At 39.3% G+C, this 22,246-nt stretch overlaps 1 protein-coding gene across 6 annotated transcripts in view; it reads left to right on the forward strand.

Moving 5' to 3' along the window:
* GLRA2 (glycine receptor alpha 2) overlaps window positions 1-22,246 on the forward strand; it is a 122,190-nt gene that overhangs the window by 93,868 nt on the left and 6,076 nt on the right. For 4 of the 6 annotated variants that reach the window (XM_033051228.1, XM_033051232.1, XM_033051229.1 and 1 more), the window contains exons 8-9: window positions 702-851; window positions 2,667-2,786. In XM_033051228.1, the coding sequence (XP_032907119.1) occupies window positions 702-851; window positions 2,667-2,786 (270 nt within the window). The remainder of the gene's footprint in view (window positions 1-701; window positions 852-2,666; window positions 2,787-22,246) is intronic. The other 2 variants (XM_033051231.1, XM_033051230.1) reach the window with 1 other exon arrangement.

Genomic DNA, 22,246 nt, shown 5'->3' on the forward strand with positions numbered 1-22,246 from the left:
CTCATTAGTTGGCTACTGTTTGGCCAATAGTGTGGGTAATATGATCAAAATCTTGTGACATTGCAGTGCTGTAATATATCTGATTTTATTGTAGACAAGTCAATTCAAATCAGAATAAATTTTTACTAGAACAGAGGCAGCTGGTATTTGGGTATTTTTAGTAGATAGTATCTATGAAGATTTATTTTTCTTATAGAGATGTTGGGTAAAGGTCAGGCAACTAGGATGGAATATTTAATTGGTAAAGTTGTATCAGCCCATAGAATAGAATACCCTAAGTTTATTTTGAGGTTGTGGATACCAAATATTAAGAAATATTGTAATTTTTTCATAAAAAAATTTAAAAGGTGAAACCCATAAACTTTCTATGGCTGTTTTTCAGTAGGTATTCTATCATATCTTGTATTTGTATTCTTTTTTGCAAACTTTGACTAGGACTACAAGAAGACTTGTATTTTGTTAAAGTAATCCTGATCTTTCTCTAAAGGCAATAGCTGATTAGTGCATTCTTTGTGGACACTCATTTCATTAATAGTTGAATGATGTATTTGTTATCAGCCAATAAATTAATAAATCAAAACACAGAACAAGAAATAAATACCTCATGGAACCTGTGCTGTGCAAAAATGTGTTTATTTTTTCCACATTGATATCTTCAGCTTAGTTTGAGATATAACATGCTGTGTCCTTTTCCTTTCTAGGTCTCCTATGTAAAAGCTATTGACATTTGGATGGCTGTGTGCCTTCTCTTTGTCTTTGCTGCTTTGCTGGAATATGCAGCAGTCAACTTCGTTTCACGGCAGCACAAAGAGTTTCTGAGGCTTCGAAGGAGGCAAAGAAGACAAAACAAGGTACAGCTTCTATTTGCCTGGGGTCACTGGATGTGCCCTGACTCCCCTGCTCATGTTCAGTTGATTTCTTACCTCACTTCTTGTCCTTGCAGGAGAGTATTTTTCTAAAGCTTCCTTTTGAGTGATTTGCTCCTTGATAAAGAGCTGATAATTGTCTGCTGTGTTCATTTGCAGTTTATGAAGTTATCAACAAATGTCAGTAATTGGTCATCAATTCCAATAATTTTCTTCTCTTTGTGCAGTTGCTGAGGCAGCTGGACCTCTACAAATACTGTGCTACTATGTGGCACCACCCCTGGATAAGGAACTGTTGGATGCAATGACAGAGGAATGATATTTTGCCAGATGTGCTGTCATCAGAACATGCCTGAGATCTGTCTGTTCTAGTTCTGCCCTAGCTAGCTATGCTAAAATGGGAGATTCCCTAGGATAGCCCATTGCAATGATTGAAAGCTCTGCCCTCACTTTTAGACCACCAGCAACTGGTGTCTTTCCCAGCTAAAACCACAAAACATGGCCATTTTTAGAAAGAAGGATTAGGAGAATTTCCTCTCTGGATTCTATCATTTCACATCATTTGTCACTGATAAAAACTTCAAATTTTTAGCAAAAGACCTCTTTGTAAGTGTCATTATCACATAAGTTTATACCAGTGACTGAAATGTAGAAGAGAGGACTGTTTGGATTTAACCTAGATGTCAGTCTAGAAATAATTTCAGGAAGTCTGTCCATCTGTCCTGAGTTGGTTTGGTTTTTTTTTCAGTAAACGGGAAGACAAGAGTAGACATTAAATTGAGTTTTAATCGAGTCATGATCATTCCCATGTCTAGGGAATGTAGAACTACAAACTCTTACATATACATTTGCTAGGTGAAGTAAATATTTGCTTGAGCTGCATGAATGCTTCAAGCCACAAATAATGGTTTCCTTTATAAGAGGGATGACAACAATGTCACAGGGCATTTGTGGTTTGACGGGTCTGTCTAATAAATGTTCTGTAGCTAATGTAATATTTGATGGATACTCTGCAAAGAAATCCAGTGCTGTTCTCTGGTTTAATATTATTGTCAGATGAATTGAGATTCCAGTGAAGATTAGATTACAGGAGAAAGCAGAACAGAGATGCTTGCCTGTCTACTGGCAGTTATGCACTGCCACTGGAGCCTTTGTTTTCAAACCCAGCATGGCAGCAGCAGAAGCTTCTGTATGGCACTGTAATTTCATTTTTGGATGCAAGGTGTTTTTTAGAGGTGAACAAGTAGGTAAGCAGCCATCCTTGGTAAGTAGCAGTATCCAGTGACATTACTCAAGCTTATGAGATTTTTGGTCCATGTAAGTGGTCATTTATCTGCTTCAACAACTGTTATTTTGGTGACTGTGAAAAGAAAGTTATTTAAAACCAAATCATCAGAAGACTGTGTTTATCCTCAGCCAGGTGGTGCAGGGAATCTTTGCAAAATAGGCAACGACATAATTAAATACAGGGAAATATGCAGCTGAGTAAGACACCTAGACACCTACCCACTTGCTTAGGCTTGCTTTTTTCCTATGACTCTGGTTGCATGAATTTCAAAATAGAGAGCAATGTTACTAAGGCAGTTTCTTTTGCAGGTATTTTCTGCATCTCTGTACTTGATTTTGTCTCTCACAATGTTCTCAGTTTATTTTGCCTTGATAGTGAATCTCATTGTTTTGCATGATGGTCTTCTCTAACCAAGCCATTCTTCTCTTTGCTTGTTGTGTGTGTGTGTCGTCATGTTACTGCTGTGGTATTCCCATTCTTGCTGCTGCTGTCTATGCTGACACTGGGTCCAGGCACAGACTGTGACTGTTGGGAATGAGAGCGTTGAGTCCGTGCGGCGCATGAATGGCTTGCGGAGCAAAGAGTCATCAGCTTACGGGACAGTGAATCAGATCGGCAATTCAAGTTTGAGGGTAAAGCTCTAGTGAGAAAGAGAAAGCAAGAGAGTTTTAGGATGCACAACGATGCCATAAATCAGCAAAATGGACCATTTTGATGGCATCACTAGTAGTCTCTTGCATTCTCTTCACTGAATGCCCCCACAAAATACAAAGTACTGTCCCCAGCATGAGCAGCAGTTTCATGTCCTGCATTCTTATGGCCCATCCTTATGCTTGCTTTTTACTGTGGCTGGACTAAACCTCTTAAGGAAAGTGCATGCATATTCAGCAGCTTGGTCCTGTGTAAAGATAGAGTGTATGTGCTGGGGGGAGAGGGCCATAGGAAATGCCTTGAGACAGTAAATCCCACACTGTGTCACCTTTCAGACAAGCATATTCCAACAGAATGTGGTATGTATAACAAAATGTGTTTTTATTGATGTGGCATTTATTCCTGAACTGTCAACCTGCAGTCTTCCTCATCATGATGTCCTGAGCCATGCTTAGAGTATGAGTATGAGTATGAGTAGCTATGAATGAAAAAAGTATTTCCTTGGTTTCTTTCTGTTTGCTTGGAGAAGAGCCATGAAGCTGAAATCTTTTACACAGTATAATGTGTAGCAGATCAGAAGCAATATGATAGCAGCTGATACATCCAGATTAGGGGTGAGTTGTGGAGATAATAAAATCAATGATGGAGAAAGAAATGAGCTTAGAGTGCAGTTCACTGCTTGCTACTACTCGCTGAGGAATGAAATGGGTTCATTTAAATAAAATGAGACTGGGATTTTAATCTTTCAGGACCTGATTTTCCAGAACAAAAACATTGTCTGAGCCACTTTTGAGCTGTAAAGGGTCTCTAACTTTGATCAAGCTCTGTAAAGTCATGTTATTATAAGATGAAGATGATTTCAGTGAATCTTGTGCACTCTAAAGGGAATTCATAGTATTTACACATACGCAAAAACTGAACATAAAAAGAAAAATATCAGGGTCTCTCTAGGAGATATGACCAGTATTAGTATGTTGTCACTGAAAAGCTGATGCCATGCAATTACAAAAGCCATCCAGGTAAGTACTGAGTGCCGCATATCTCACCAATCACAAAGTGCTGGTAATCCAGCTAAAGTTTGTGTAAGTTGTGGTTGTCCCCTCCTTTAGGGAAGCTTGCAGAAACCTCTCTTCTCCTTTAGAATGTTGTGCATTACACAGACAGCCAGGACAGTACACAGAGGGACCGTGTCACTGCAGTGCTTTTGCTGCAGAGCCCTAAGAGCTGGAGCTGCTCTGGCATTGTTTTCCCCTGGAGAACTCCCATCACATAAGTGATGCACACTTGAGAGGTCAACAGAGGAGACGTAGCAAGGCAGAGGTTTCTGGAGTAATGCTACCATGGTTGCAGCTTAGTACTTTTCTGCTCAAGAGAAGGATGCTTGTGCTCAGAAGAGACCATAGGAGCAGAGCCTGTGCTGCCACAGGGAACTTCACTTGTTGAGGTATTGCTCACTGAACCAAAGCTGATGTGGAATGCAAATGTAAAAGTCGTAGTCAAGAGAAGACAGTGTAAGATGCTGCATCACTCAAGGTGCTGAATCACACCTTGATTCCTGGATTTGCAACTTGGTCTACAGAACAACAAAATACTTGTTCTCAGTTTTGTAAGCCTGTATCGCTGGCACTGCTTTTTGTTATTGTCTGTGCTGGGTCTTGTTCTTAGTGCTGCAACCCTCAGAGCAGTGCATAAATCAGATGTTCTAGGAGACCATCAAAACTCTCAAGTAAACCATCAGATTGTTAATGTTTTTCTAGGAAAAGTCTGGGTTGTACTGTTGATCATCCAGAAATTGTATCCCAGATGAACCATCTGAAAAGGTTCACAATTGAACCATTTGGCATCTTCCACACACATTAAATCCCTATATCCTCAGGTTAATCAATCCTCCACTCTGTCTGTCTTCCTCATACAGTTTCTCTTGGAGGAAGCATTCCAAGTTTGCCCTAAAGGTTCATGTAGTCTTTCTGATCAAGTTAAATACACCCATCAGTAGCCAATGCTTCATTGCTGAGAGAAATGGTTGCCTATTTTTTGTATATCATGGTACATAGAGAGAGTATAGGCTGCAGAAGCCAGGAGTCTAATGGTACTAAGGACGTAGCGAAGTTTCATTATATTAAAATAAAATTTTTATGGTGCCAGATTACTTGAAAGAAAACAACTTATTTTTAAAATATGATTTTTAATAATCAAACACGATTTCTTAGTTTTCAAAATGATGGGCTTCCAGCAAAGCAGAACTGTTTACACAGGTTCAATCATCCCTTATTGAAAACAATAGTTATTATTTTATATGATCAATGGTCAAAATGAGTCATGGTACACAAGTATTCATATCATCATCTCAAAGATAACTTCCAAAATTATATGTGTGATGGTTACCACTGTGACCAAGACTAGAGGTTAAGTTTGGGACCATTAGTGTTAAAAGCAATACATTATAGCTTGAATGAAAAACTGTGCAGCTGGAAGATGTGACAGATTTAATCCCATGTGCAGGGAACACAGTGCAATACAAATAACAATGCTGCAGCCAAGGGGGTTCATATGCATGCAGATTAGCAAAGGGAGGCACAAATGGTGTTTTGAAATGAAATAGCTGGGACCAGGACTAAGTGATTACAGAAGCAAAGGATAACTCTAAGCAAAGCTGGAAGCACCTGGTGGAATGCTTCAGAGAATTGTTGGCCTTTGGATGGAGCTGCCAGTGGTGAAGCAAGTACCACAAGTGCCCAAACAAAGTTACTGAGATAATATAGTATTTCTATCTCTCAAAAGGAGAAGAGACATGCATTGAGTAACACCTGCTTTAACAGGCCCTCTCTATTGCTTTAATCATACTGAAATCCCTCTGTCAGACCCACAAATAATTTTCTAAGGTTTTCTAGATTTGCCCACTGAAAAAAATCAGTGCCTTTAAAGCACTTGGCCGTGCTGTCCCTGGTGGGAATGTCTGCTGCTATCACCCGTGCCCAGCGCATCGGCGGGAGGATGCGTGCTCCGCGTTATGTAAGGTGCCGCATCATGTGAATAATGGAAGTGCTCAAGGAAAGCCCTGTTGCTGAGCTATTTTTGGAACTCACTGAGCTGGCCCAAACACACGAGTTTCATTGTGAAAAATAGGAATCTGAGTTAGAATGGCTTTCTCTCTCTCTCTCTCTCTCATCTTGCTTACTTAGTGGATTAAAGCGCATATAGCTTCTGCTGTAGATAAACACCTTCAAGATACTGAGGTTACTTTTATTTCTCCAGGGCAATTGCATCAGTACTTTAATGTAACTGTGCAGAAAAAAATCCAGTAGAAGATAAATACACCAAAATGATCATTTAGCTTGAAGTTATAGTCCCACAAACAACTGCAGTGAATATTTAGCTGTAGTTAAACAAGAGACACAATTCATTGCATTGTGTTGGCATGTCACTTTGTGGCTTCGCCTGAATGTCCTTGTCTGTCTTTTTATATTGAGCATGAATAAACTAGGAATGGCTCTAGTTAATATCAGTGGAAGTATCTGTATTTTTTGTAAAATGGACATACCACATGTGCTTTAAACATTTTTATAAAAAATATCATCTCAAATTTGAAAATTATCTTGATATAAATCCTTAGTCTGGCTCTAGGCAGGCACAAATCTAGAGACATGAGTCCCCGAAAAAGGAGCAACCTGTAGGACAAAAAGCACTTCAGCCATGGGGGTAGTATCCAAGCAATAGATCAAAAAATTCTAATAAGAGCAGTCTGACCTGGAGAGACTAAGCTTTCTGGAAGAGAAAAATCGGATTTCATAGTGTCCTGTTTGCAAGGGTGATTGAACGTGAAATGGAAGCTTTTCCCTCCCTTATTGAAGGTTAAAAATTCTAAACAAATTACTGAATTTTTTGTGTTTTATTGCCTCAGACACAAAAAAGATTATGGCCAAACCAAGGCAGACTAATTTATGGAACATGTCATAGCAGTTCCTGAGAAAGTCCCAAATATCTAAACAATAATTGAAGAGGGTAGAGTGCCAGCGCACAAACTGGAGTAATGGAATCCAGGTAACAGAGTAGAAGAAAAATCAGAAGAACAAAATCATGAGAAAAAACCTTAGAATTTCATGGAGGAAAAAAACCCCAAACAAACAGCACCAAACCAAAAAGAAACCACTGCAAACAAACAAACCAAAAAAGAAACTCAGAAAATGAGAATAGGGAAACGACGTCTAGTGTAGAAAGGATGGAAACCAGAGAGGTGGATAACTGGTGGGGAGTAGGTAAGGCTGCAGAATCGTGATTCTTTGTTCTCACTGAACTGATCAGTGGTACAGCAAGGAGCACTCTGGGGCAGGGGACAGAAACTGGAGGGACCATGCATGGCACCAAAGCAGCAAGCAGGAAATGATGCAGTAAACTCGTGTTGCCCAGCTTGCAAATACTTAAGCAAATTATTCCTTATGGTTAAATAAGATAGGAATAGAACATAAGCTACAGAACAGCAATATTAGAGTACTTCCAGTCTGGGGTGATGAAGTGAATGTGTGCTGTAGCACATAGGACAGGTAGGACTGGAAAAGTCAGGAGTATTGGATAAAGTTTTTTCTTGTTTGCTCAATAGTGGAACTTTTCTTTAGAGACTCTGAGTCATTTCTTGTACCTACCCAACATGCAGTGGCTGGGAGGACCAGCTCTGAACTGGCAAGCCTCAGGGACTGAAGTTTGCACTTCACTCGAGTCAGTTTGTCCTGGTAGTTACTCGTGAACAGCAGGAGGCCCACCAAAAATGAACTCTGCAGTTTTCCAGCTCATGAAAGGTACTCTCCAGCTGGGTGCAAATGTCTTATTTCTTATTATACCTAGGGGAGAGTGCAAACTGAAAATAGGGCAGAGGAAGTTAGAAAGACACAGGAAATGGTGTTCTTATTTTTGAAGCTTTAAAGAAACAAGTATATTTTCAAGAGCCATCTGCCACAGGCACCAGCTTTTGTTTTCCAGATTATTTTAGGAAATGGTGATTCTTTCATTGGATGTGTTGTGGCCCACATCATTTCATGGAAAAAAAAAAAAGGCAGTGAAAAAATTGTCAAATATGTGTTAATAATATAAAAAAAGAAAGGAAAGTGGACTTCAGAAGAAGTATGTTTATCCTAAGCTACCCCTACCCAAGACTCCAGAAAGAGAGTGAAAAACCATCACAATCCCAAGATATAGGCTTAGGTAGCACAGGAGACAACCTCGCCCCAGATTGGTTCCTTTGTTATTTTATTGTAGGTGACTTTTCTTGATTCTTTCCATGCCCAGAGTCAGGACCCAGTAAAGCCTTGTTTCTTATTGCTGTGATGGCCAGGTCCTCTTTCCAATGGAGCAAGTGAGGACACCAGGAGGGGAAAGTTTCTGATCCATCATTGCCAGGGGCCTGTCGCGATGTTTCATATCAGTTCTGAGTTCTGTCCTAAGCCCCATTTTCAACAGCAAAGTATTTCAGTGCTAGTGAATATAAATTAGGATTTCTACAAGAGAGTGAAGGGGTTGAGCAGTTAGAGCCAAGCATGAGGCAGGCTGAGAATGCCAGCACTCTGTATCCATGTGCTCCTACCCTCACTAGCAGCCGTGCTCGCCCTGTGGATCTCCAGAGCATACTACACCAGTTGTATCAAATTACATGGTAAATTGGTGAGATGGGCAAGTGTTCAGTAGGATCCATGAAATGCATATTTACATCTGACCCAATTAATCCCATTCTCCACAGGGGATAGAAGCTGCTATTTGAATGTAATTAATTGTGAAGCATTCTGTAATGATGTTGTCCAAATGACATTGTTCAAAACTAAATTGTATTAACCAGACTGCTGAAATCTCATTCTCTCTCAAGTCTGAAAAACTTCATGGGTTCCAGTAAAATCCAGTTTTTACAGTAATTTTTAAAAAGTGGTGTGAAGCCATTTATTTCTCCACCTTTTTATTTCCTGGGGGAAATCAGCCCTGTGTATAGTCATTCATGTTCAAGTTGACAGCTTTTCTTATGGCAAACTGATCACTCAGAGCCTGATTCTGACACATATGGCTTGATTTAGTGTTTATTTCTCTTGAACCATTGCTGGAGAAAGATGCTGTTTACTGTAATATGATAATTTGTACTTGGGCATTACTTTTGTGGCCTGATGTTTTAATTTATTTGTTTGTTTGTTTGTTTGTTTGTTTGTTTGTTTGTTTGTTTGTTTGTGTTGGGGGGGTTGGTGGGTTTTTGTGGGCTTTGTTTTGTATTTTTTGGAGGGGGGGACAACAGTAATCTTGCACTCCATGTTACTGGGAGTAGATGGATAGGTGAGGAAGGAGAATTTCTTTTCTACAGCATGAGGAGGGGGCTAGGGATCGTTACACTGGAAGGAATAAACACCTGGAAACCCTACATATTCTGACCACTTCTTGCAGAGTCTTGCCAGAGTCCTCAGACTCATTTTGAGTTGGGAGCACTGAAAACTCCATGCCAAGCCGAACCATAAGTCACTAAAAATTTACTTGCTTCCACTCTCTGTGAACTCCCAATGGTTTCTCAGAGCTGTCCACTGGCTCTTCCCACACTATACATCTTCACTACAGCAGGGTCAATGTCAAGAAGGACTTACTATTGAAAAGCTCAGTTTTCCAGTGGCTGCTTGAATATATCTGGCATACTGAACATGTCAGAGTGTTTTTAGCTCCTGAAGAAACAGATTGGAAAGGTCAGAAAATGCTGCTGTGTTTGCCAATACACATGAGGTGCCAGAAGTCCAGAATCCTACCTGTGAATTTCTGCATTGATTCTGTAACTTCTCCATGAGCAAGGACATAACTCTTAAAGTCATTTAATTTCTAACTTGTACATGTAATTTTTCATACAGATACTGTGTGTGCATTTGTACCTACAAATACTCCACCTGCACAAGTGCAAGTTTTTTATCAAGGGTCCAAGGTTTGATTTTCTCTGCAATAACATGACAAGACTCTTAGGAGACACAACACCTTTGTTTTCATGCTTCACCTCACTCTCCTCAAGTGGTTCTCCATGTGTGTTCTGATATACCCCTTTCTGTTAGTCATGTGGAAGTGCTCTGCCTGTGACTGACTCATTCATTTTTCTGTTAAGCCTTCCCAAGCATGCTGGTGGTGGAGACTTTCTTTCAGGTTCTCTGTAATCTTCATCTGCCAAAAGAATAACTACTTCAGAATAGAGATCACAAACTCTGTTCGTTACAGATTATCTGAGTTGCACAAATGTGAAATCTTGCACATCATTCCAGGAAAGAAGGCTGTGAATTTCCTCTTCAGGATGTAAAGTCTTACAGGCATCAGCAAGTAGCAGCCTTGACAGTCTCTAGCACAAACTTCCCATGAAATTTATCTATCTGTTGTCTTTTAACTTATGCCAGCTTTCTTTTTGACTTCCTCAGTGGGATCAGACACCAAGCCTACTCATTTACCCCACCAGCAGAATGTTCATCTTGTAGGCTTTTTTTTGTGTGCTGATCCTCACAGGCAAGAGAAATTCTAGCAAGTCTAATCAAGTGTGATGCCACTACAGGCTGGTGAGATAGAGATAACTTGTGCATCACAGGATGCTTTTTTACAGCTCTTGGTATCTTCTGTCTGGAAGTCCTTCAAGGTCCTGATGCTCTTTTTTTCCCCATTCCTTACCTAGTTTGATGAATTAAGGGGTATTTGTTTGGTGCAAGCATTTCATTGCATGTCCAGAGTGGGTGCCATATACACCAATGAGTGGATAATCAAGTCTTCTGAAAATCACTGTGCTCTTGTTCAGTCCTGCCTTACTAATAGACTGTATGTGTTTTACTTATAACCTCCCAGTGGCCCTTGCAGAAGACAATGCCCTTTCTAGACTTGCAAACTCTTGCCCCGTCTTTCCAGGGGAACAGAGGCAAATTTTGCAGCTATTTGACTGCAATTTCCTGGTTTGACCATAATGACTGCTAATCTTCCATCAGACAGGGCCCTCCTGGGGTACAAATACCTCTGAGGCATTTTTTTGAGAACACACACATGTATGTGTGTGTGTGCCCAAGACAAAAAAGCAGAGGAGGCATAACTTATTTTAGATATTATTCTCCCTACATTACTTTTACAATGTATTTCCTACAGAGGTCTCTGGATTTCTTTTGTACCTGTCTACTTAGTAATTGCCTATTTTCCCACATATTGGCATATCCTGCCATGCCTGGGCTTCAGCTTTCCTGAATTTATTAATTCTGGTTCTCCTTTTGAGCATCTTACATTTGGGTATCATGCTTCTCGCTCCAGGTAGCCTCACCAATATTTCTAGCTATGAGTTCTCCAGCAAAATTTAAGAGGATTAGGGTTTGTTTTTTTTTTTTTAATTTACCTACTACTTTCAAAATTATTACTCCATATAGCTTCTCTTTTAATTACTTCTCATCTCTTTCCTACCAAGCATGAGCTTGGATGCTCATTCGCATTTACAAAGCTGTTTTTTTGGTTTTTCAACCTACTCACTGTATTTTTCATGTAGCATTTGTTTTCAGCTTTACCTTTCTACCTAGAAAATGTCTAATTTCTTATCATGGACCCCATAAAACTGGATTCCTATCAGAAATAAGATATATCTCTATTACAGATTAATTTTTTAAATGGTTGTAAACAATTGTTTTAGTAATGCCTGTGGAAAGGCATAACATTGAATTTAGGTTCTTATTTTCAGGGTTACATCTTAGGAAAAACAGACTTGTCATCTTTTCAAGCTAAACATGCAACATTATTGTCATAAACCTAAGGGATTTGATAGGAACATTTATTTGTGTCATAATCCAGACTTATGAGTTAAATATCCACTGTAGCTTTGAAATGCATGAGGCAGTTCAACAACTGGCCACATCTGTGCTGTGGGAAGCTCCACCTGGAGATGCCAAACTCCAAGAAGGCTGTCCTGTGTTGGACCAGGGCTCTGCCTTGCACAGGAAGCTCTGTGTGGCAGCAACACGTCCTTGATGCATCCCCCTGGGCTCCAGGACTTTGCAGCTCAAGGGCTTTCTAAACCAGAGGTGGTATTTTTGTGACGAGCAGCCTCTGCTATTTATGGATAGAGCAGTCAGTTCAATGTGATGATTTATGAATTATTAAAATACTTCCCTAAAACTTGCTATGAGTTGTTCATATTAGGTCTGCAGCACTTGTGGGACTAGGAGTATGCATGGCCACTGGAGCCAACAGGAGTGCAGGCTGGGAGGGAAAGGGCATTGGAAGTGGAGGAAGATCTTGTGTGAGGTGAATCCAAAAATAGAAATAACCAAAGCTGTGTATTAGATGAAAGCAAACGGGATGACTAATGTTTTTGCAAACCTTAGTGCAATATTCACAGTGTTTGGTGGGTATTTGTCATGAGCAAAGTAACCCTGAGTTCAGTGACTGTGCCTGCGAGGAGGGCAGTGTTGAAAGAGAAAGGAGGAGAGGTAGTTGTGCTAGTTTTCTTTCCTTGTCTGATGTATTACTGTTTGCACAATTACACAAACAACAGCAGGAACAAATTCAGCACATTTAGGGATTTAGAATAAGACCATTTCATTCTGCCATTTCAGGTCTCTCAGATGGTGGTTGGGGGCTGACTGGTGGTCTTTAGCCCTTGCAAAGAAGAAAAAGCAATGGGGAAAACAAGATTATTTTGTCTCATAATTAAAAACATTTTAAAAAGGAAATCATTAAATGCTAAGTCAGTGCTGCTGTTCCGAACCTTCACCTTGGCTTTAGATTTTATGTAGAAGTAATTGATTATCTAGCTGTTGCAGTTCTCTTTTAAAATGTCTTTGAGCACTGTCATTTTCTTCCTTATCTTGAAGATGTCCTAGATTTGTCTGTCATGAACTCTAGTGGAGCCAGTTTTGTATTTTTTTGCTAAGGGGTTGGTCTTTTATTATTCTGCCCTTGCTGTTACCTGTGCTGGATGTTCATGCAATGAAGACGTAAAATGTACTTTTTTTCATAGGGAAGAAACAGGAGTGTGAAGAAAAAGTAATAAAAAAGTCCAGAGAGGATAGATTTTTCAGGCACAGAAAATGTTGTCTTGCTTTCTAAATGTTAATACTGCTTTTTTTCAAGTTTTCACAAAGGATGTTTTTCCCCAAATACATGACAGCTCTTTTAAGATGCTCTGGTGCTGTATGCTGCTCTTTTCTGACTTCTAGATACTGGGGATGCCTGTTTATGTTGCCTGTCTCTTTTTTGCTCTTTGATCTTTGTTCACTTTCCCTCGCGGCTTTTATTGTGTTATTTCGTTGTAAAAATAATCTATTTGAATTTTACTTTTTGATGCATGGAGACTGATGCTTTTGTCACACTTCTCTGTGCTGTTACTGCTTTCCTCTTTGTTTGGTGAGTCCTCTTGTGGATATTTGTGTAGCTGGGGTTGAATATCAGACTTATACCATGACAAGCAATCTTTTTCACTAGATGCTGTGTTTGAATCTAACAGCTGCTATTTCACAAATATTTTTTGAAGCCCACATGAAGCTTAATGATGTTGTAATTGCATGTGGCATCCCAGCCAGTGTTCTTAGCACCTCACTTTTTTCCTGTCATTGCTGTATGTTCCTTACTGCCATACCTGACTCTTGTGAGTCTGTCAAATATTTGCATCCTTTGGCTATGAAACAAGAACCCCTTCCTCCCATGGTGAGGTCTCATTCATCTAAGGGGAGGCAGAAAGTTGTTTAGCCAAAAGCACCATACCTCAGGAGTACAGTGGTGCCAAAAGGTCAATCAGTATGACATGGTGGGATGTAAATTTTGACATTTCTTTTACCATAAGTCTTCACTTCCTGCCTTCAATTTCAAAGTGAAGATGTCTTAGGAATTGGTGCCATATGAATCTGGGAATCTTTTCTGCTGGCAGCTTTCAAACCTTCGAAGCAAAGAGGCTTAGACTTTAGCCTCTTTGCATTTTTAAAGCATTACAATTTAGAGAAGCTGTTTGGCCTGGACAGTTATTGATTTATATTCTGTTCTTCAAACTACTACAAAAACAGAATTGTAGGATGGCAGGGAACAGGACCAGAAGAGTCCTTGAGAGCCAGCTGGCAGAGCCAGCACCAGGCAGTACCCTGGACAATTTACAGTTGATGAAAATATTAATCAGTGCTTTTAAACATTCTTCTGTACTGTGCCAAATATATCAGGAGTGAGCTTAAAATAGATTTGTCAGGGATTGCTCCTAAGGGAGAGCGTGAGCTGAATTATATTTTTTTGTGGATGTGCTGACCCATAGTTGAGTATTTCTGATTTACATCCTGTAATTCTCTTTGACTTGCAAGTACTTCTGGAACAAAGGTGAGCAAAAAAGACTCTGAACAATTATTTACCATTCTGGACAGGAATAGTGATGGGCTCTTTCTGACCTAACAGTGTTTGGTTCCCCTTCCTTCTGCAGTAACACAGGTTACACCTGCAGATATGCTGCTGAAATACACAAGTTTGTGTTTTGTAACTCATGCCAATCTTCTGCTGAGATGTCTGCTTTTTTGTCTCTAGGACCTTCCTCAGCTGCCCTTCACCCTTTAGCCCCTTATAGAGGCTGTCCCTGACTTTAACTTCTGTCTGGACTGAGGAAGCAATTTCTCAAAATGTAGATGAGGAGCCAAGATTAATCCAATACTTTTTTTGACAGAGATATATAACCCATGAATGCATTATACAGTCTAAAAACAACCTGCCTGAGCAATTAGCTCAGTAATCAGACATTTTAAAACAGTGGCAGAAGAGCAGAGCTATGGATTAGGATGCATGATGATTTATGTTATTTAACAGAAAAGCATGCAGAATTTTAATTACAATCAGGAGATTTTAAATTTGCTGCAAGTACTCATGTGGGTTGCTAATGTGACAACCGTGGTATGACAAGGAGGGACCACACAAGGCGAGGCTTGAAAACTGGCAGATAGGAATACAGAGACTATTTCATTTCAGGCCTGCAAGAGAAAACATTTCTGAAATGAATATGTGACAAGAGGGAAGTATTGGATTTCTGTGTGAGGAGCTGACAAGGCAGACAAACAGCAGCCATATATTATCTGTGACGATGGAAAGATCACATCGCTTCTAACCTTTGAAGCAACAGGAAAACTGAACGCAGCATCATTTTATAAGGATCTAAGACAGAACCATCTCTTTTTTTTCCCTCCCTGGTTATATATAGCTGTTAGAGAGAGCCCTGCTGAGGGGAAAATGGAGCATATGATCAAGGGCAGTCCAGTGAGTCAATTTACTGACTAATACTGTAGATTATCATGTCAAATATATAGCACCAGCAGTATGAACAATAATGAAAGCCAGTTTATTTCTTTCCTATAAAATGAAATGAAGATGTGATAGGAATTGTCACACTTTGGATATATGAGCCAGATCCTCTTAATCATCCAAAACAAATTGCTTTATTCTTTATAGTGACTTTTATTTTAGGATTCATTCCAAAAATGGTAAGCTGAAACCATCTATTTAAATGTGTCAAACATGTTTAAAATATCCTCTAGACCACTGTTCCCTCAGGTGATGGTTCAATGGTCTCACACTTTGAAATACCTGCTGAATAACTCAGCCTTTCATCCTGTGTGAAGAAATCATTCAGCCAGCACCATGCAGAGACACTCTAAATGAACTCCACTATCATCAGTAAAACATCCAGCCATGAAACCAACAGGGCAAAACACTCGTGGAAAGCCCAGGTGGCCATTGAAGGGAGCCTTTCCTTGCCTGGTTTTCTATTTTTCTGTCTCAGAGTGTCAGTGAGAAATTTTGAGGGGGATATTGGCAATATTGAGCAGTCTCCTTGGGTCAAACTGAACACTGCCTGAAGAGAAGTTACAGTTAACCTACCCAGTAAATATTCCACTCCAAGCAGAAAGAGATAATTTTAATTTAGCTGTACAATACCAGACTTGTGTTTTACTGCCTTCCAAGCTCCAGGTGAAAGTCTGATTGCCTTTGGGTCTGTCAAAATTCGAGTGTGAACAAAAACTTAGGGAATTAACATTTGAATTGCAAATCACTGCCAGTCCTTCGGGGTTAAGAATCATAATCAATGTTATTGATTTCTAAAGTCCTTTGTATAAGAATAGAGATGAGTAACTCAAGAGGCCTTTACTAACTGTTTGCTAACAGTAAGTCACAAAGCCCAAATATTGCATGTCTGTTAAGTATAATTTCCTGAAACTGATGAGTAAACTTTTACAGAAATTAGCAGACTGTTATAAATTTAGCATATATAAGGAAAAGCAGATGGTACTGCTGTGATTGGACATGTCACTGGAGTATTCTGGAGCATGCCAAGTCTTTAATCTATTACTATTTGCATTTACTACCACATTACTCAGTTTTCAGCAGACTAGAACAACCTGTGCTATGCACAAACAACTCTTTTTTATGAGCTTTAAACTTAGAATAAAAATGATGTTCCATGTGCTGATTTTGTAGCCCTCGTGATCATTTTCCAAAGCCTCCAAAGGGTTCATGTTGTGTGTTCTGGGTGGTCAGAACACAGTCGCAGATTGCTGCATGGGCCCCCACACACTTTCTAATCTTCAGCTTTCCGTGCCAGTGATGGGACAGGCTGTGTGTCATGAGCTGTAGATCAAATGAGAAGCATCACATTTCAAAATGCTTTATGATACTGAAAACTCTGAGCAATTTTCAACTCTGAGGATATCCAAAACCAGAAGGTTTTAATTACAACAGAACAAAACAAAAAAACCAACAGAAGAAAACAAAATCTAGCTATTCTTTAAAAAGAGAGGAATACCTCTCAGTTTAAATGTGGTCTTGGCAAGGTTCTGCTTTTATGGCTTGCCTTTTCTTTGGAGGAAGATAATTTAGCTGCAAAGAGCAGAAAGGGCCAGAGCAGCTAGGACTTAAGGAAGGACCTGAATTTTTCAAGCAGAAGGTATAGGCCACATAAAAGAAAACAGTGAGAATGAGGCATCAAAGAGGAGATAGGCTTTTACTTTTGTGTTATCCTTGTGTGCTTGCTTTTAGGTAAATTAACTGGGCCGTTTCTTTGTCCGTTTTCCTTGATGCTCTTGAACAAAACTTGAGTTCAGATAAGCATCGGAGATCTTTTCCCAACAATACCTTTTCCAGTGCTATAGCCATGCTTCCACATTTCATCTGTCTGTGCTTCTCAGTACTGACTTCTCTCATACACAGTTAAATCTCTTGTTTCAGGTTATCCTTTTATCAGTTTTGCCAAGTAATAAAAAGCCATCACCAGGAGATCTGTTGCTTAGTTACTGCCAGGGCAGATGGCCCTCCTGGAGAAATGCCAGCACCCCACCAAAGAGCCCGTTTATGGGCAGAGAGGATTGGGAAGGTTTAATGACCATTGCCTGTGTGTTCTGTATCCTTGCTCCTCAGAACTCCTGCAGGGGAAAAGCTAGTGTAAAAGTTAGCATTGGAGAAGTTATAAAAAATTAATAATTGATAAATTCTCCAGAGAGCGCTCTTAATCTTAAAATAGAATAAAAACGTTCTCACTAGGTGAACTTGCCACTAACTAATGCCTTCAGGGAATACATTAGAGGACCAGATTAAGTAGATGGCCACATTTATATGTAGGTACATATATCTCCATGGATGGATGCATGCAGACTCTCTGTGTGTGTAATACAGTAAAAAAAAAACCTATCAAACCCATTTTAAATGAAATATTGTTTAATTTTCATTGCATGCATACTTCCAGTGACCTTCTAGAATTTGTGGACTTATTACTTACCAGATAAGAAAAAAACACCCCAACAATTCCATGTAGACATTGCACTGTCAAGTTGCTATAGCACTGAGTGTCATTGATTTTTACCTCATGATGAATGTTTATTTTCTTGAGAATAAATAATATCAGGATTTTATAGAGCAACCCTCATAGAAGCAAATAAAAAATGAAAATGCAGAAGTCTATAGGTGTAGCAAATTTCTAATACATTCAAACAGTCAAGATGTTTCTAAGATGCAACAATTTATTTTGGAAACAAGTTTGAAGGGCAGATAGCTGGCAATTTATTTTTTTTTAAACTCAATGATGCTTTGGACCTATGCAAGAGTAGCTAGAGAAATCCAGATGGAGATCTTGGCTAACAATGAGAAATAAATGATATGGAAAGCCAGAAAAGGTAACTTGTGCAATAGAAGATAAGAAAATAAAGTCAACCCCAAAACATTATTTATTGGAAGTCTGGTATTAAGAACTGATAGCTGGAAAAGAACGGCTTGTCCCCTCTGGAACAAAAACCACACAAAACCAAAAACAAACAAACAAACAAAAAACCCCCCACAATCTCCCCCGACCAAATTTATAAAATTTGCATGTGAACACTGTAAGATTATTAAAATATTCTTGACTATTTTTAGCTACATAATTTAAATTATTAATGTAATTTGCAATATTTAATTCATTTTGTTCAGTGTTTGCATAAATTAAATGCATGAATGTCTGAGAAAGCCCTGGTAAACTTTGTCTGCATTTGCTGGGGTTTGTTCTGGGTGTTTGTTGTAGAAAATGGCTTGAAGGAGAGAATCCATCACCAGAGAGGCAAAAAACCTTTTCCTCTTGCTTCCCTTTACCCTGTCCCCTTCCTCTGCTCCTTCCTGGCACCAAGAAGGAGAAGTCAGCAGAGTGTAGGGATGTCACAGGTCCCAGTGCTTCATCCCCATCCCTCCCAGGCAGGGAGGACTGTGCCTGCAGCGTGGGCTGCACATCAGCCCCAAGGAATGGGGCAGCTGAGACAACGAAAACCAGAGCAATAAAACATCCCCAGCAATATTGTTCTGGAGGGTAATCTTCATGAATCCAATCATGAGGGCTGTTTATACACCCTGCATGAACATCTATTTCTTTTTTGATTTTGACTGACTGACAAATGAGGTACTCTGAGATGGCACAGCCAAGAGCACAGGAGGGGTCTAGCCAAGTCTCCTAGAATACCTGCAGTTAAGGAAAAGGGCATTGAGAAATTTCATAAAGGTGTGATAAAAATCATCTTCCCCAAAGTATCTGCTCTGAGAAAAGGACCAGAGAACCTGATGAGAAAAATCCTGTGTGGGGGGTAGCTCACATATTCCTGTCTGTGATTGGGCTGTTTGAGCACTATGGTGTCCCACATGTTGCTGTGGCAGTTCCTCCATGCCTGTCACCCACCTGGGGACACCGTGTGCCCTTGTCCTGTGATATTGACCCTGCAGCAAGTTTCAGGGAAGATGAGGACTGAAGTCTGAGGCTCAGGCTTGAACACTGATGAAAGGAGGAAGGTGAGAGTCTACTCGTCTCTCCTGAGGTAGGCATCTTGCAGAAAGCAAGAGAAAATGGAGTAAGTGAATTTTAGGTACGTTTCCATTGGTGTTTTAGGTTTTTGATCTTCTAATATTTTAGCAAATGTACTCTTGCTTTACACTGTTTAGTTTGATGTGCCCATTAAGAGCTATTTCATGTTCTGGCTGAAATAGTCACATATTTAAACATCAGCTTTGCATTTTACTCAGCCCTGCATGCAGACAGAATGAGCAGAAGTCAGTTCCCCTTTATCCAACAGATTTCTGGTCAGAGCAGATTATCCTTCAAATCTAGGTCACCAACATGTATTTGTCTGATGTAAAACAGAGTAATGTGCCATTCCCATTGATAAACTGGCCAATCTCTCCTTCCTTTGGAGAGAGACTGGCAGAAGTTACCCAAGAGCAGTCAAGTCTCCAGACTTTACTGTGCTGAGAGAATTTAATATCCAGTCAAATTATACCTATAAGACTCCCAGATCACTGTATCTGGATATTTTAAGGCATTACTGTTATTTAAAATAAAGGGAAACAAGAAACCAGGACTGTGTCAGGAATCAATCTGCTGGTTTTTTAGGAGGAATGACTCTCTGCCATAACATTTATGGTGCTTTGCAAAACACTAGTTCACCTGGTTCTTCCTCCCCTAAAATGAAACTATTCAATATATCATATATAAAACTTGAAATTTAATAAGAATTTTTTGCAAAATTGTTGCAAAATTTAGAGACAGAAGCCTTTCTTTTCTAAAGAAAAAGTTCACAAGCCACTCACCCTTACCAACTGTATAGTCTTTAACAAAGTAATTTTTGAAAAATTTCAATTCTACTTATAGATATTTCAAGCCGGGAAAATATTTGTACTCACAACATGTTTAAATTATGTTACTCTTTCAGTTGGATAATGTTCAATTCCTACTTGAAAAGGGCGAAGCCGCATTAACTACCATTTCATTATTGCATTAACAACAGTTCACTTGCTGTTCTTACAGACTGTGTAAGTAAATCACTCATGCTTCAGAGATTTTTCTGCTGTTTATTGGAGACAGAACATACTACTAAACACAGGTTTCCAAAACAAACCTAAATTTGTCTATTGGAAACCCTCACCAAAGACAACAATAGCCAATTTCTCTTCCATTAATTAAAACTTCTATTTATAATCCAGGGTCTGTTTTACTTAGATTCCATAAGGCATGGGAGCTCAAATGAGAGCAAAAGCAAACCCCAGTGAGCAGGAAAATCACTCTTGATAGAGGCAGGAACAGGGTGAATGCCACTGTCACGTGCAGAATGATGGGACGTGACGGAGTGACATTCTGCAGTAGGATTGGTCAGTGATTGATTATGTTTGTGATTAAACATCTTGGTGAATATTTAGGAAAAACTGTATTTAAACCAAATTCTAAGTATTTGATCTATACCTTGGGTAGGATTGAGGTGAGAAGGTGACGATTTTACACCACCTTCTGCTCCTCTGAAGTCTGGATTAAGAAGTGGGAATGACATCTGGCATAGGTGAGCTGAGATCCAGAGCTTTTCAGGCTGTAAGAAATCAGAGAAGTTTGTTAGCATCCTGTGATATCACCTTCCAAATACAGCTTTTCAGGAGATCTCATCTATTTTTTCTTTCCTTATGCAAAAGAAAAGGCCTTCATCATCCTTTCTGCCCCGTTTTGTATTTTATCTACTTCAACTCTGTCTTCACTAGGCTTGAATGACTACAAATACCTCTTGTGTCCAAAAACTGATCACACTGTGAGTAGATAAAATGGCAGAATGGCTCTTTCTGTTTTGTTTGTCCATTTCCTGACTGCTGTTTAGCAGAGGGTTAATGTCAGACTCAGATATGTGGTAATTTCCCAAACTCAAAAATGAGGAAAAAACCAAAAGCCATTTTGATCCCACTACTATCTATGTGTAATTAGGGTTATCTTCTGCAATGTTTTACCTTGCACTTATTAACCTTGTATTTAATTTCTGCAGTTTTGTTATTTAGTCACTCATCTTTTAGTATCCTTCTGGAAAGCCTGGCTTAGCTTTTTCTGCTTTGAATATCGTGTTTCATCTGTGCACCTTCCCCTGCTTATTACACCTTTGTCCCAGCTTATTAATAACTCAATTCCTCTGAGTCGTTCTCACACAGATTCTTAGAGATCCCCTCCAGTGAATCCCCCAGTTTTGAAATCGATCTTTTACTCCTAGACTCCACTACTGCCTTTTAAACTGTTAATCTATGAAAGGACCTTCCCTCTCATCTCCTCACAGTTGAATTTGAATTGAATTGAATTGAATTGAATTGAATTGAATTTTGTAAGAGGCTTCTGTGAGGAACCAAAGGAGATTTGAAAGTCCAAATATGTTCCTGAGCTGAACTATCTTCATCCACATGCTCAGTGACTCCAGAGAACTGAAAGCATGTAAGCATGACTGTCTGCAAAACCACACCATGAATTATGTAAAGTACTGAGAGATGGGAGGTGTCTCAAAGCCATAAAGATGATTTAAGAATGAAATCTCCAAAGATATTTTGGTGTCCATTCCCTAATGATTCCATTTTGCATTCAAGTCTGAATTGATTCCGGGTTTCTAACTTTGTGCTTATGAACACTAAAAGGAAAATTTCTCTGATGTTCTCTATCCTATACGTAAAATTAATCATCTATGTCCTTGAAATTTAATTAAACCAGATAGTATTTTAAATAGTTTTTTCCACCATATGTTGGGAAAAGAGTAGCAAAATTAAAAGAATAAATCACATCAGAGAGTAAATTAAATACACTGTTTGAAGCCAGCCTCTCCCTCATTTTCCTCATTGTTAAAACTGAGTCAATGCTGACAATAAGCATTTGAAAGTGGTGAGGACCAAGCACTTCAAAATGCATTGTACGGAAAGCTGAGCATGGAAGGCATTGAATGGGCTAGATTTTCTAAAGTGTTTTCCCCACTTCTGATTGCTTTGGTGTAAAACTGGTTGTATGAAATACATTCTAGCCCTGATGGAGTAGAAATAAAAGCTTTTCAAAAATGAATAATGATAAAAGAAAACCTTTTCAGAAGTATTACCCCCATTTATATGTTGCTTACTGTAAAGCTAGGCCAAGAGAATTTAATGCCATCAATTTGTAAAACACACAAAAAAAATAATA

The sequence above is a fragment of the Catharus ustulatus genome, chromosome 2, assembly GCF_009819885.2.
Source record: "Catharus ustulatus isolate bCatUst1 chromosome 2, bCatUst1.pri.v2, whole genome shotgun sequence".
Classification (NCBI taxonomy): Eukaryota; Metazoa; Chordata; class Aves; order Passeriformes; family Turdidae; genus Catharus; species Catharus ustulatus.